General features: G+C 31.9%; 1 protein-coding gene across 1 annotated transcript; it reads right to left on the bottom strand.

The window, feature by feature from the left end:
• Nucleotides 1–709: 709 nt before the first annotated feature.
• LOC143046954 (uncharacterized) lies at nt 710–11,079 on the bottom strand. The gene is made up of 5 exons (XM_076219989.1): nt 10,910–11,079; nt 6,391–6,477; nt 3,880–3,993; nt 2,852–2,936; nt 710–1,928 (listed from the first exon to the last, which is right to left on the bottom strand). The coding sequence occupies exons 1-5, from the start codon at nt 11,076–11,078 to the stop codon at nt 1,751–1,753; spliced, it is 633 nt and encodes a 210-aa protein (XP_076076104.1). The 5' UTR covers nt 11,079; the 3' UTR covers nt 710–1,750.
• Nucleotides 11,080–11,421: the final 342 nt, after the last annotated feature.

Here is an 11,421-nt window from a genome sequence, read left to right on the forward strand (position 1 = left end):
ACATTCTTTAGTTTTCTTTTAGGGTTTGTTAATTGTTGCTGATCTTTGTGTCGTTTTTTGTTTTTTTTTTTAGGTTTTGATGAGTTTTTTTGTCAACGTATGATTGCAACTGTTCTTCTATGAATGTATCTTTTTCTTCTTTTTGTTATGAAAACCACGAATTTTTTCATAGTGATGTTAAATCTGGTTGTCCTTTACTATTTGAGAGTTCAGTTCTGCGAGTTCGATACGCTCATCTATACATAACTGTCTTAGATCCACGTAACGTTACATTTTTAATTGCGTATATAATCTAAAATAGGGGTATAGTTACAAGAATTATTATAAGAGCAAAATGTTTTACTAGTTTTATGATGAACGTATAGATTCAGTGAGATGCCTCATCCTTCAGTAATTTAAAATAACATTGCTATTTTTCATCTTGTGTTGTAACTTTGTTATCAAAAAGAGTTTATGAATTTGTAATTCAAATCTGTTTTATGACTTAAAACACTACTGTCATCCACAACTGCTATATCTGATCAAATAAGCCAAAAAAATCAGCTAGAAAAAAACCTACTTCATACATTTCGCGTTTTTTGTTTGTTTATCCAATTCAATAAACCGTCGTTACATGTTAAATCTTCAAAATCCGAAATATTACTATATTTTACAATTTTCTCAGAAAAAAAAACGATAGTCAAGACTAGACAGCTAAACAAAGAACAACTAACTGAAAAGTAATTTATAAAAACTAACGATGCAAAAATCATTATCAAAGAAAAACTGAACATATCAAGAGACAACATGGAATGCAAGAAAGTAATAAAATATATCAGGCTTATAAATTAGAGCGTTTAGTATCTCATAAGCTCATCGATGACGCTCGAATCGAAACAATGCAGATGATATAGATTGCGACTACACAATATACAATATCTAATTTAGCTGTGACCTTCCTTGAAACATATTTTCTGAAAAGTAAAGTTAGTCATAGAGGAAGGTTAAATTTTGATCATTTCATTTCCAGTCTCAATTTTATCATGACTTTTATCATAGTTATTTATAACCAGAATTTGTTTTGCTTCGTCAATAAACAATGTTTACTATTGAGTAGTGTTATCATTTAAATAATTTTTTTTTCAAATTTCGTATTTAGAAACTCTTGATTTATATGTGACACCTTTTCAACGTTCATCGTGTCATTTACCCGACCCATGCGCGTATAAAGAGTAGTGCTTTACAGAATATTAATATTGCATTTTAGATTTTAAACGATCTTAACCTAGCTTACTTTAGATGATAATTTCAACAACAAGCTAACATTAAGATTTGTTAGTAGTTAGACACATTGTATCAGTAGAATAAACAATTACAGTGCTATCGTTTCTCTGGCCTTATTGATAATTTGACTATCATTTTCAATAATCGCATACTTTTATGATGGTCGTACTAACTGGCGGGAGAAAAATTCATAAATACAAAAAAACCCAAACAGTACTAGTCGAAGAAAAAATTACTAAAAGTACATAAAATAGCAATATTCTTCTGAGATAAACTTATGAATTAATTTGAAAAGACGTTTTGGAATATCAACAGTATGAATACATATATACTTCTAATGAAACTCTCATTTTAAAAATACTCAAGTACACATAAGTTCATCCGTATCTGATAAACATATGACACATATTATTTTTCTTTAAATAGATGAAGGGGTAAATATATGTCATACATTAGTTTAATAAAATACAACATCTTAAAAGTCGGTTCATTCAAGAACACATGTGTCACTATACGTTTCATTTGTAATATGAAATGGTCGAGAAATTATAACTTCACTTATTTGTTCGTAATTTGATATCCTTGGTGACTGGCTGGTTGATGACGTTGGTTCCTCTCTTGTGGATGATGTCCGAGCATTGAGCGTCGTATCTGTTTTTCTTTGCCTAGCAAATTCGAAAATAAGCATAATCAGTGTTACGAAAGGAATTTAGTTTTAATTATTTGAGAGATATAAAACGATTTTTGTTTATATAATCACGATAATGACGTTAAATGTGAGACAGGCACTTTCAACAGTATTTTTAACGCTGAATTACCTGGTCAAGCAGTAATATATATTCAATCCATGTTTCGTAAGTTATATCATATATTCTACTCCTTTACTATTGTAAAAGAGTCAGAAATAGATGGATGTTCGTATCATGTCAGAATATTTAATGCATTTATAACTTGTAAAGTAACAAAAAATAACAAATGAATGCGAATTATTGATATATCATATGTAGTAAAGTCTATGAAAGTCATCCATAAACTAAAGCAAAATTCAGAACAGTAACTTTGAAATATTGTACTTATTTACAACCAAATTATCAAAGAACCTTGAACTTAAACTATAACATGGTGTAGTCTAGAGTACTTGTGAACATTACAGACAAGGATTATATTATCTTCTGATAATCAATTGCGATGAAAAATCACTTTGAAATTTTAATTAAATCGATTTCAGGAAGGTGACACGAGTTGTCCACCTCAAATTAAAAAATAACGTGATTATTTTTGCTGTTGAAACTAACATGTATATAGATATTGTAGACGGGTGTGAAAGCAGCCAGTTAAATACGATTGAATAGAATGAATCACTTCCTAATTTGATGAGAGGTCCTTTTGGCCAAATTTCAAAACAATTCTCACATTTTCATATCTTTGAATTTTTCTGGATGACTCAGTTTGGAAGCTTTGATTATGACTTCGTGGTTTCCCTAATAATCATATTTCTACGAGGATGTTTGAACTACATTGACAACCCATGAGTGTCGGCGTAATTATACGTTATGACTTATAATGCAGATTTTTTATATCAGTATACCTGAAATGCTTTAAGTATAATGCGATCACAACAAGAAGTACCAGCAAAAATAGAACACAGTTGCAAATTATTATGGCGTAGTTATCTGTAATGGAAATAATAACGTAATACTACTTAAATTAAATTTAAGATACAACGCATTCTTAATAAAATGGAGGCTACCAAAATTAAAATATGCGTTGTAATATTCATGTACAAGAAGAATGCATTATAATATAAGTTTGAATATGTATATTTTCGTCGGAGAAACGTTGATCAATGCAATACTGTGTATCATCGTATTTAATAATAAATGGGAAATTTGTTACAAACAAAGCTATGACCTTTGCCAACATAACTCACATCATTTATAATCATGGTGATTTTACTTATATAATTATACAAATAGTTGACCGACTTGTTTGTCCCTGATGCGATAGCGTTTATCATCTACAAACAGTTCTTTTAAACAACCTTTCTGATCCAAAATACTTTTGGATGTCTATTTTACAAAAACCAAAGTATGCCAAAAATAAAAATAAGAGTAAAGGGACACTCAAATATATAGAAACAAATTAAGGAATAGGTGGCATAACAAATTTAAGAATTCAGAAATGGAAAAACTCTTTTCAGAAACACTTGTGTATTTTGGGTGTGATGTAGCGATAGTTTTATAATTGAAAACTCGTCAATTGGTGCAATCCGTCTTTAGACTGTACATTTTCATTTGAAAAATGCATATTGCTGTTTGTCTTATTTCACAAACTTGTTCTTAAATATCACTATGAGAAAAACTAATTGACAAGGTGATTTAATTTATTTTTATTTAAAAATGAAAAAACAAAAACAAAAAGTAGAAAACAGTGCACACATTTGTTCATATTCTTTAATTGCCATCGCTCATACTACATTTTGATGATAACTATGGGATCTATTTTGTGACGAATACCTACTTTTTATGTGAAATCATATGTATTATAATTTTCCTAAATTCATGTCTTGAAATCATTCAACATCAATAAAAGTAATCTGATATGGAAATCACTTACCTGGTCTTGACACCCCAGCATGTAAAGGTGTTGTTGTTGATGTGTATATGTATGTGATGCTTTCTGGCTTATCGAACGCAGTGGTGGCATTTTCTTCACAAACAAAAGGTTTTACTGAAATAGTTGAATACAGCTTATCGTAGTTGAGGGGTTCCTCAAATGTATTACTGATAACTTAAACTTTGCTGATACGACACAATTTTAAATGAGCATTTACAACAACACTACAGGTGATTATTGATATTCCATAATGTGTATGCGCAGGTGATTATATAAGTATTTTTTTCGCTTATACAAAAACGACTTTATGAATAATGAAAAAGTAGTAAAATTTAATAATGAAATCAACTTATTTCGTTCGAATAAAAAAAAATCGACTAACAAATAGTAAAAAGAACACGATAGACACGACTACTATAGATGTTATTTAGGGCTCAACATTAGGGATACACAAAATGTACTTCACGGTTTCATGCAATTAAATTGTAATTCATAAAAAACTGCAAAAATCAAACAGTCCAAATTCTACTGCAATATATACGACATCGACTCTTCTCTTGCAAAAACCACAACGGACGGGTAAAACATATTTTTTTGATGATTATTTTTTTTTTGGTTTTAGATAACACCTCACTTCAAAATATTGAAAGACTATTTATATGGTGTAAGCGACCTGTTGTATTCAGTAAACGTTTATGAAAATTGAAAAACAATTTGGAGTATTCATTTTAAAGATTTATTAAACAATTATTGGTATATGTCAAAAGAAAATATTGCTTTATTTGTTTCTTTGGTTTATATAAATATTAAAATGTCCCTTCAAAAACATATAGACAAATATAATTTTTTTTTAGAGAGAACGATACATTCGATCCAAATGATACAGTAAATAAACTCATCATAGATACCAGGATGGAAATTTTATATTTACGCCAGACGCGCGTTTCGTCTACAAAAGACTCATCAGTGACACTCGAATCAAATAATTCTAAAAGGCAAAAGAAAGAATGAAGTTGAAGAGCATTGAGGACCAAAAAGTCCTAAAAGTTTTTCCAAATACAGCTATGGTATAAAATCGAGAATGGGAATGGGGAATCCCTGAGGTAGAACAGCCTTATTATTAAAAAAAAACTAAATTTTGTTAACAGTAAATTTATAATTATGGACACATCAATTATAACTCAAGTCAACACAGAAGTGCTGACTACAGGGCTGGTGATACCCTCGGGGAAATAAATCTCCACCAGCATCGACACAGTGGTTGTAAATAAACTCATCATAGATACCAGGATTGAAATTTTATATAAACGTCAGACGCGCGTTTCGTCTACAAAAGACTCATCAGTGACGCTCGAATAAAACAGAGTACGAAGTTGAAGAGCATTGCGGACCAACAATTCCTATACGTTTTGCCAAATACAGCTAAGGTAATCTCTTCCTGAGGTAGAAAAGCCTAAAAATTTCCAAATTTTGTTAACAGTTAATGTATTATTATGAACATATCAATGATAACTCAAGTCAACACAGAAGTGCTGACTACTGGGTTGGTGATACCCTCGGGGAAATAAATCTCCACCAGCAGTGGCATCGAACCAGTGGTTGTAAATAAACTCATCATAAATACCAGGATTGAAATTTTTAATTTTCGCCAGACGCGCGTTTAGTCTACGAAACACTCATCAGTAAGTAAAAGTGAAATTACAAAAATACTGTACTCCGATGAAAATTTAAAACGGAAAGTCACTTATCAAATGGGAAAAATCAAAACTCAAACGAATGGATAAAAACTGACATATTCCTGACTTGGTACAGGCATTTTCTTATGTAGAAAATGGTGGATTTAACCTGGTTTTGTAGCTAACCAAACCTCTCACTTGGATGACAGTCTTTAAATTAAAACAGTAGAAAAGGGTGCTTTAATTTTCATAAAGCACAATAAAATTGTATTTTGCATGTAATATTCTGTTACAAAAAAGTAACCTCACAAAAATACTGAACTTCGTGGAAGAAATTAACATAACTGTACAGAAAATAAGGATTACATCAAGTTTGTTTGTCTCGAATCCCGAATTCATAATATATAACATATTTATTAATGTGTGAAGATGAAGTCGATTTTCATTCATTAAGCATATTATGATGTTCAGATTTTTTAAGATACATTGTAAATTCTAATACTTGTACAGCCCTTGGATGGTGTAAATTGCCCCCAAAATATGTATGGTGTAATGGTCTTATTCATAAGGTGCAATGGTAAAAGTTGTTTGGTGTAAAGGTGTACGGTGATCGGGAATGGTGTGAATGAATGGAGTACGACATTTAAAACTATGAAAAAAACTGAAAGAGCTGGTTTTTAATTATATACACTAATTTACAATATTGGGATCAAAATTCATTTTTCAAATAAAGAAATAATTTTGAAGTCGCACCCTTTCTTTGAAATTAATTATAATTAAGTAAGATCTGCCAGTTCGTGTATCAATTGAAAAAAAAAAGATTTACTATACCTACCGCAAGTTATTCGTGATATCACTCTGAAGTAGGGTTTACCTAGATTATCTTTCAAATTATGACAAATCCATTGTAAATATCTGTTTTCTGAAATTTTAAAAGACACATTTTCTAATACGTTTTGTTTTAATTTAGAGGATACTCTACTTTTGTACGTATTCGCGATTACACATCTTCATAAAGTGTTTTAAATTTCGGCGTTCACAGTGCCGAGTATGGATACTGTTTGACACGAAACAATACTAAGAAAAGAAAAGGGAAAAGTCGGATACTGAAAAATATATACTCCATGATCTGAAAAGTTTTATTATCGGTCGTCCCACTGTCTATATCACTCTGCTCAGCTCTTAATATATTTCCATATCACGGCTTTGTGACGTCAAATACCTTGACCCGAGCGTCACTAATGAGTCTTTTGTAGACGAAACGCGCGTCTGGCGTATATACAAAATTTAGTCCTGGTATCTATGATGAGTTTATTATTAATAACTTTGACCCGAACATATCAGCGACGTCATAATGTTTAAACCGACGTTGATAAGTTTGACCCGAACTTATCAAGTCAACTTTTGGTTGTTGATGAAACTAAGAAAACACTTCTAAAAGACGCAAATACAGCCCGATAAATCGATTATCAGGTTATCTGCAAATTGATATTGTAAAATATCAGCTGCTCGACACAATATGAAGGCTTTTTGATCTCGTTCGCTGCGCTCACTAAACAAAAAGCTTCATATTGTGAATCGCAGCTGATATTTTACAATATGTCTGAACGCTGTCGTATACGTTTATACCATAATTCCATGGTTCGGGAATTGCCCTTAGAGATTAATCAAGTATCCTGACAGTAAGGTGCGTCCCTTTACATTCGGAGATAGTCATCGGAATTTGACTTTTTCGTGGCATATTCTAATGTATCGAATCAAAATTTTAAAAATATTCTGTGTTTTCTTGACAATGTCCTTTGTAAAGGGAATACCCTGAGAATTTTTTTTTTCTATTTTTGTTGTTTTAGTCCAGATTGCATCCAGATCTTGCCGAATGCAAACCGTCTTTGTCGAAACCGTTCCTAAACAGTCCCGTCATTAATACGAAGATCGACAATCATTGCCACGTCACACCAGTTACAGAACACGATAAGACTGAGTCCAGGTAAAGCCGTTTGCAATGTGGTACAGCATACTAAGACAGGATTGTATTCTAACAGTACCTTCTCATCCCGAATATGGCGATAGCTGTGAATTTACAGATTCGACTGAGCCTCTTACGTCTGGAGTATCACGCGTTATTGTGTGTGAGTGTAATGTATTGACAGTACTTTGACCGGTTAACCATGAACAGTGCTCATAGGCTGAGGATTATGCACAAGGTTGTTCTCATGAAAGTGGAAGAAGAAATCCTTTCTTTTGTCAATTATTATTTGAACAGAAGGGGCAGTGCGACCCGGTAGCAGTAGACGATACTGGATTAAGCCCTCTATATACAGGAGGGAGCAACCGGGCCAGTATGGTACATATATGATTAGAAAGCTTAAAGATGAAGACCTAGGCGCTCTCATCAACTACACGAGGCTGTCCATTTAAACCATTGTGGTGACGTCAGCCTATTCATTTACCGTGGATTCTTTTTCTAGAATCAACACTTCCTAAACCTGTCGCTGAAATGATTCTTTTGTTATCTTTGTGAGCCTAATTTCATTAAGTTTGAATTGACTAATTAACTGATTTCTGTTCACTAATGGAATTGTTTTAAAAACTTACCTTTCATTTTTGTGATTTCTATATGCTTTCACTGGGATTCGAACCCGTCCATGAATTCTGATACGTGTTACTGACATCAACATATCGACGAAACCTCTGGGCTAACAATCGGTTACGATTTAAATGTCTATTTTATATATATAAATGAATGTATGATATACATCAGTACAACAGACACACAGGGATTCTACCTTTATATATATATATATATATATATATATATATATATATATATATATATATATATATATATATATATAACAGGCAAACGAATAGTATGAATAGGTAGCCACGAGGTTTCATGGTAAGATGAATGGGGTTAAGGTACGGACTTGTATTTTTAGGTTCGAATCCCTGAATTATCTTTGTTGTCCCTATTCTCTACTTTTCAAGTTTTTGTTCTTGTTTTGTATGTTATTGTGGATAATTTGTGTAATAAAAGCGAGTTTGGTCGTTTATTTTTGGATTATTGTTGGCTATTCCACATATTTGAAACAAAACTGATTACATTCTCATGATTTGTCCACTTTTGTTTTATAAATTAGAATAATATGATTTCATCTGTTTAACTACATAATTTTACAACTGTTAATTTGTAAATTCTTATGCTAGAAAATCGTGATGTTCCTAGAATTAGAATGTTCTTTGTCGGGTTGTATTCCCTTTGACACATTCTCCATTTCCATTTTCAATTTTAATAGAAATAAGTTCGAATATATCTTATTTTGTAAAGAACTGACAATATTCAGATTCCTAATAGTATGAAGATCTTTAAGGACAGACGTGTTGTGTTATAATATATTTTTATTTTTGTTTTAGCCATTTAATTGTGATATTCAATTTATTGTAATGAATTGTTTGACACGATAACATGGTTATTTAAACTCACTTACAATACCTTCTAATTAAGAATAGGCGTTAATTTTAAAAAGACATTAACACAATAGTTTAAGTTATAGATACAATGGATAAGCGTTGATTCATGAAAAAACAAACCATTCGCCCTCCGGGCTCATGGTTTCTTTTTCAAGAATCAACGCTTATCCATTGTATCTATATCACAGAACTGTAAGATAAAAACCTTGCTCGCATCACACCCCGCACCACAAAACAAGATACCTGGTGGAGGCAAACCTTTAATCCAGGACTGGAGTCCATCTAATTATTATATAGTTCTCTGATTTTGTTATACTTATATAAGATATCTTTGAATACGAGTTAATATTAATAAGAATTTTAAGCAAATTAGACTAAAGTTTTCCTAACCCATGATATACTTTGGCATCCACCGACAGTAACATCATCATAAACTTCGACTACAGGTTAATTTGTACCACCTTGTCCTTTTTTGTTTCTGATGTCTGCCAAGCCACCATCTATGCATCTGTTTTACTGGTAATCACATGCCTCTCTACCCCAGCGGAGTGGAAGGAAATCGTAACATGACAGAACAAGAATGAATCTTATGTACAAGCCTAAACAAAAAGCCTCAAAAGCACACATAATTGTTGAAAATGTGTTTGGAATACTAGTATAAGCTCAGAGATTTCAAATACTACTATCCACAAAGAATAAACGTACTCCTAACAATGTGAGAATCATCGTAAAGGTTTGTATATATTTCAACAACCTTATAAGAATTAAATACCTAAACATCAACATTATCCAGAGTGTTCGGGAAGATGTAAAGGACTAAAGAATCATACCCGGAGAATGAATAATGGACCAAAATAATATTGAAGTTGTCGATGTTCTGGATGCTAACCGTGCAAATGTACAGGTGAAGGATCAAAAATAATATCTCAAACATTTTCTTTACTGGGCGGCTGGATCTGTACCGTGGCAGATAAGGATGACCAATTCTGTCATGAAAGAAGTTCAAATAATAGAATAACAAAACACTATGATATTATATGTAACATATGTTATATATCATTTGCCTTTCAAATCAACAGATGAATTAAACAGGGGACATTACTTACTTTGTAGCATCATAAAAGGTTGTTGACTGTTAATTTTATTTATTTTGAATTGATGAAAAGGAAAATTATTCCGGAGCTCTAAGATGTTTTGTAATATTGTACAGAGGACGTATTTGAAATCTTAATAAGTTTCTGTCATGATGAAATGCTTTAACTAAAAATAGAGACAATCTTCCAATAACTGACGGTGATAATCGTTGTAGAAGTGCTGAATCTTGAGTCTGATCGTATTTAGCAGAGTCGGGAAAAAGTTGGGACATACTTTTTTACAATACGAAAGATTTAAATTGGATTGAGAACGGGATAATCGAGACCGATTCGCCTGGAAATGGCTGAATTTGGACGTTTCCTGCACAATATAAGATTCTTGTCGTGATAATATAAATGTTTTTACCAATTGTATTAAAGTTTGAATTTCCAGCTACGATTCCTATAATCTTGAACAGACTTTTGACATCATTTACATATTCTAATGGGGGAAAAGTAAAATAAAGTTAGACTACAGGGTTCTTTGTACCACCTCGTCCTTTTTTGTCTATGATGTCTGCAAAGCCATTATTGATGCATCTCTTGTACTGGTAATCACATGCCTCTCTACCCAGCGTTATAGTCTTCATTGATTTAATGGTCGTTACTTGGATGAGCAATTGTGCATATAGAAACTAACAGAATATGATACGATATGATATGAAGTGATCATGAACTAAGATAATTATATAATAAAAAATACATAGGAATAAGAATTTATACATGTTGATACTTAACTCGAAAACTTACTTAATCGGAATATGATGCGGTTATTATTGCCGTTACAATACACATTCTGCATGTGTATCTTGCAATCTGCCATCTGCTGTGTTGTGTACACACCTTTTGATTTGACAAGACAAGTCGTACTTGACATGCTATCCACTTTGTGTACTTGCACATCATCTATTTCTTCCATTTGAGCTAAGTGAATTATATTTTGTGATTAAAGAAGACGACCATATATTGACTTATATATAGAATAATAAATGGCAAAATCCGTTTCGCATCCTGTATCACTATTTGGCAAAATCCTTATCGCATGCCGTATCACCGAGATAAACCAATATCACTTCCGAGGACCGAAAGTCCAGAGGGCTGATATTAGTCGCGTAATAATACAGTATGCGATACGGATTCTGCCATGTATTATTCTGTTTAACATATATTTTTAATAAAATCAGATTTATGTGATATACGTTAAATCGTCCGAAACAATAACAAAGAAAAGAACATTACGGATTTTCCTGCATTTTTCAAAC

Source organism: Mytilus galloprovincialis, chromosome 9, assembly GCF_965363235.1.
Source record: "Mytilus galloprovincialis chromosome 9, xbMytGall1.hap1.1, whole genome shotgun sequence".
In the NCBI taxonomy this organism is placed as follows: domain Eukaryota; kingdom Metazoa; phylum Mollusca; class Bivalvia; order Mytilida; family Mytilidae; genus Mytilus; species Mytilus galloprovincialis.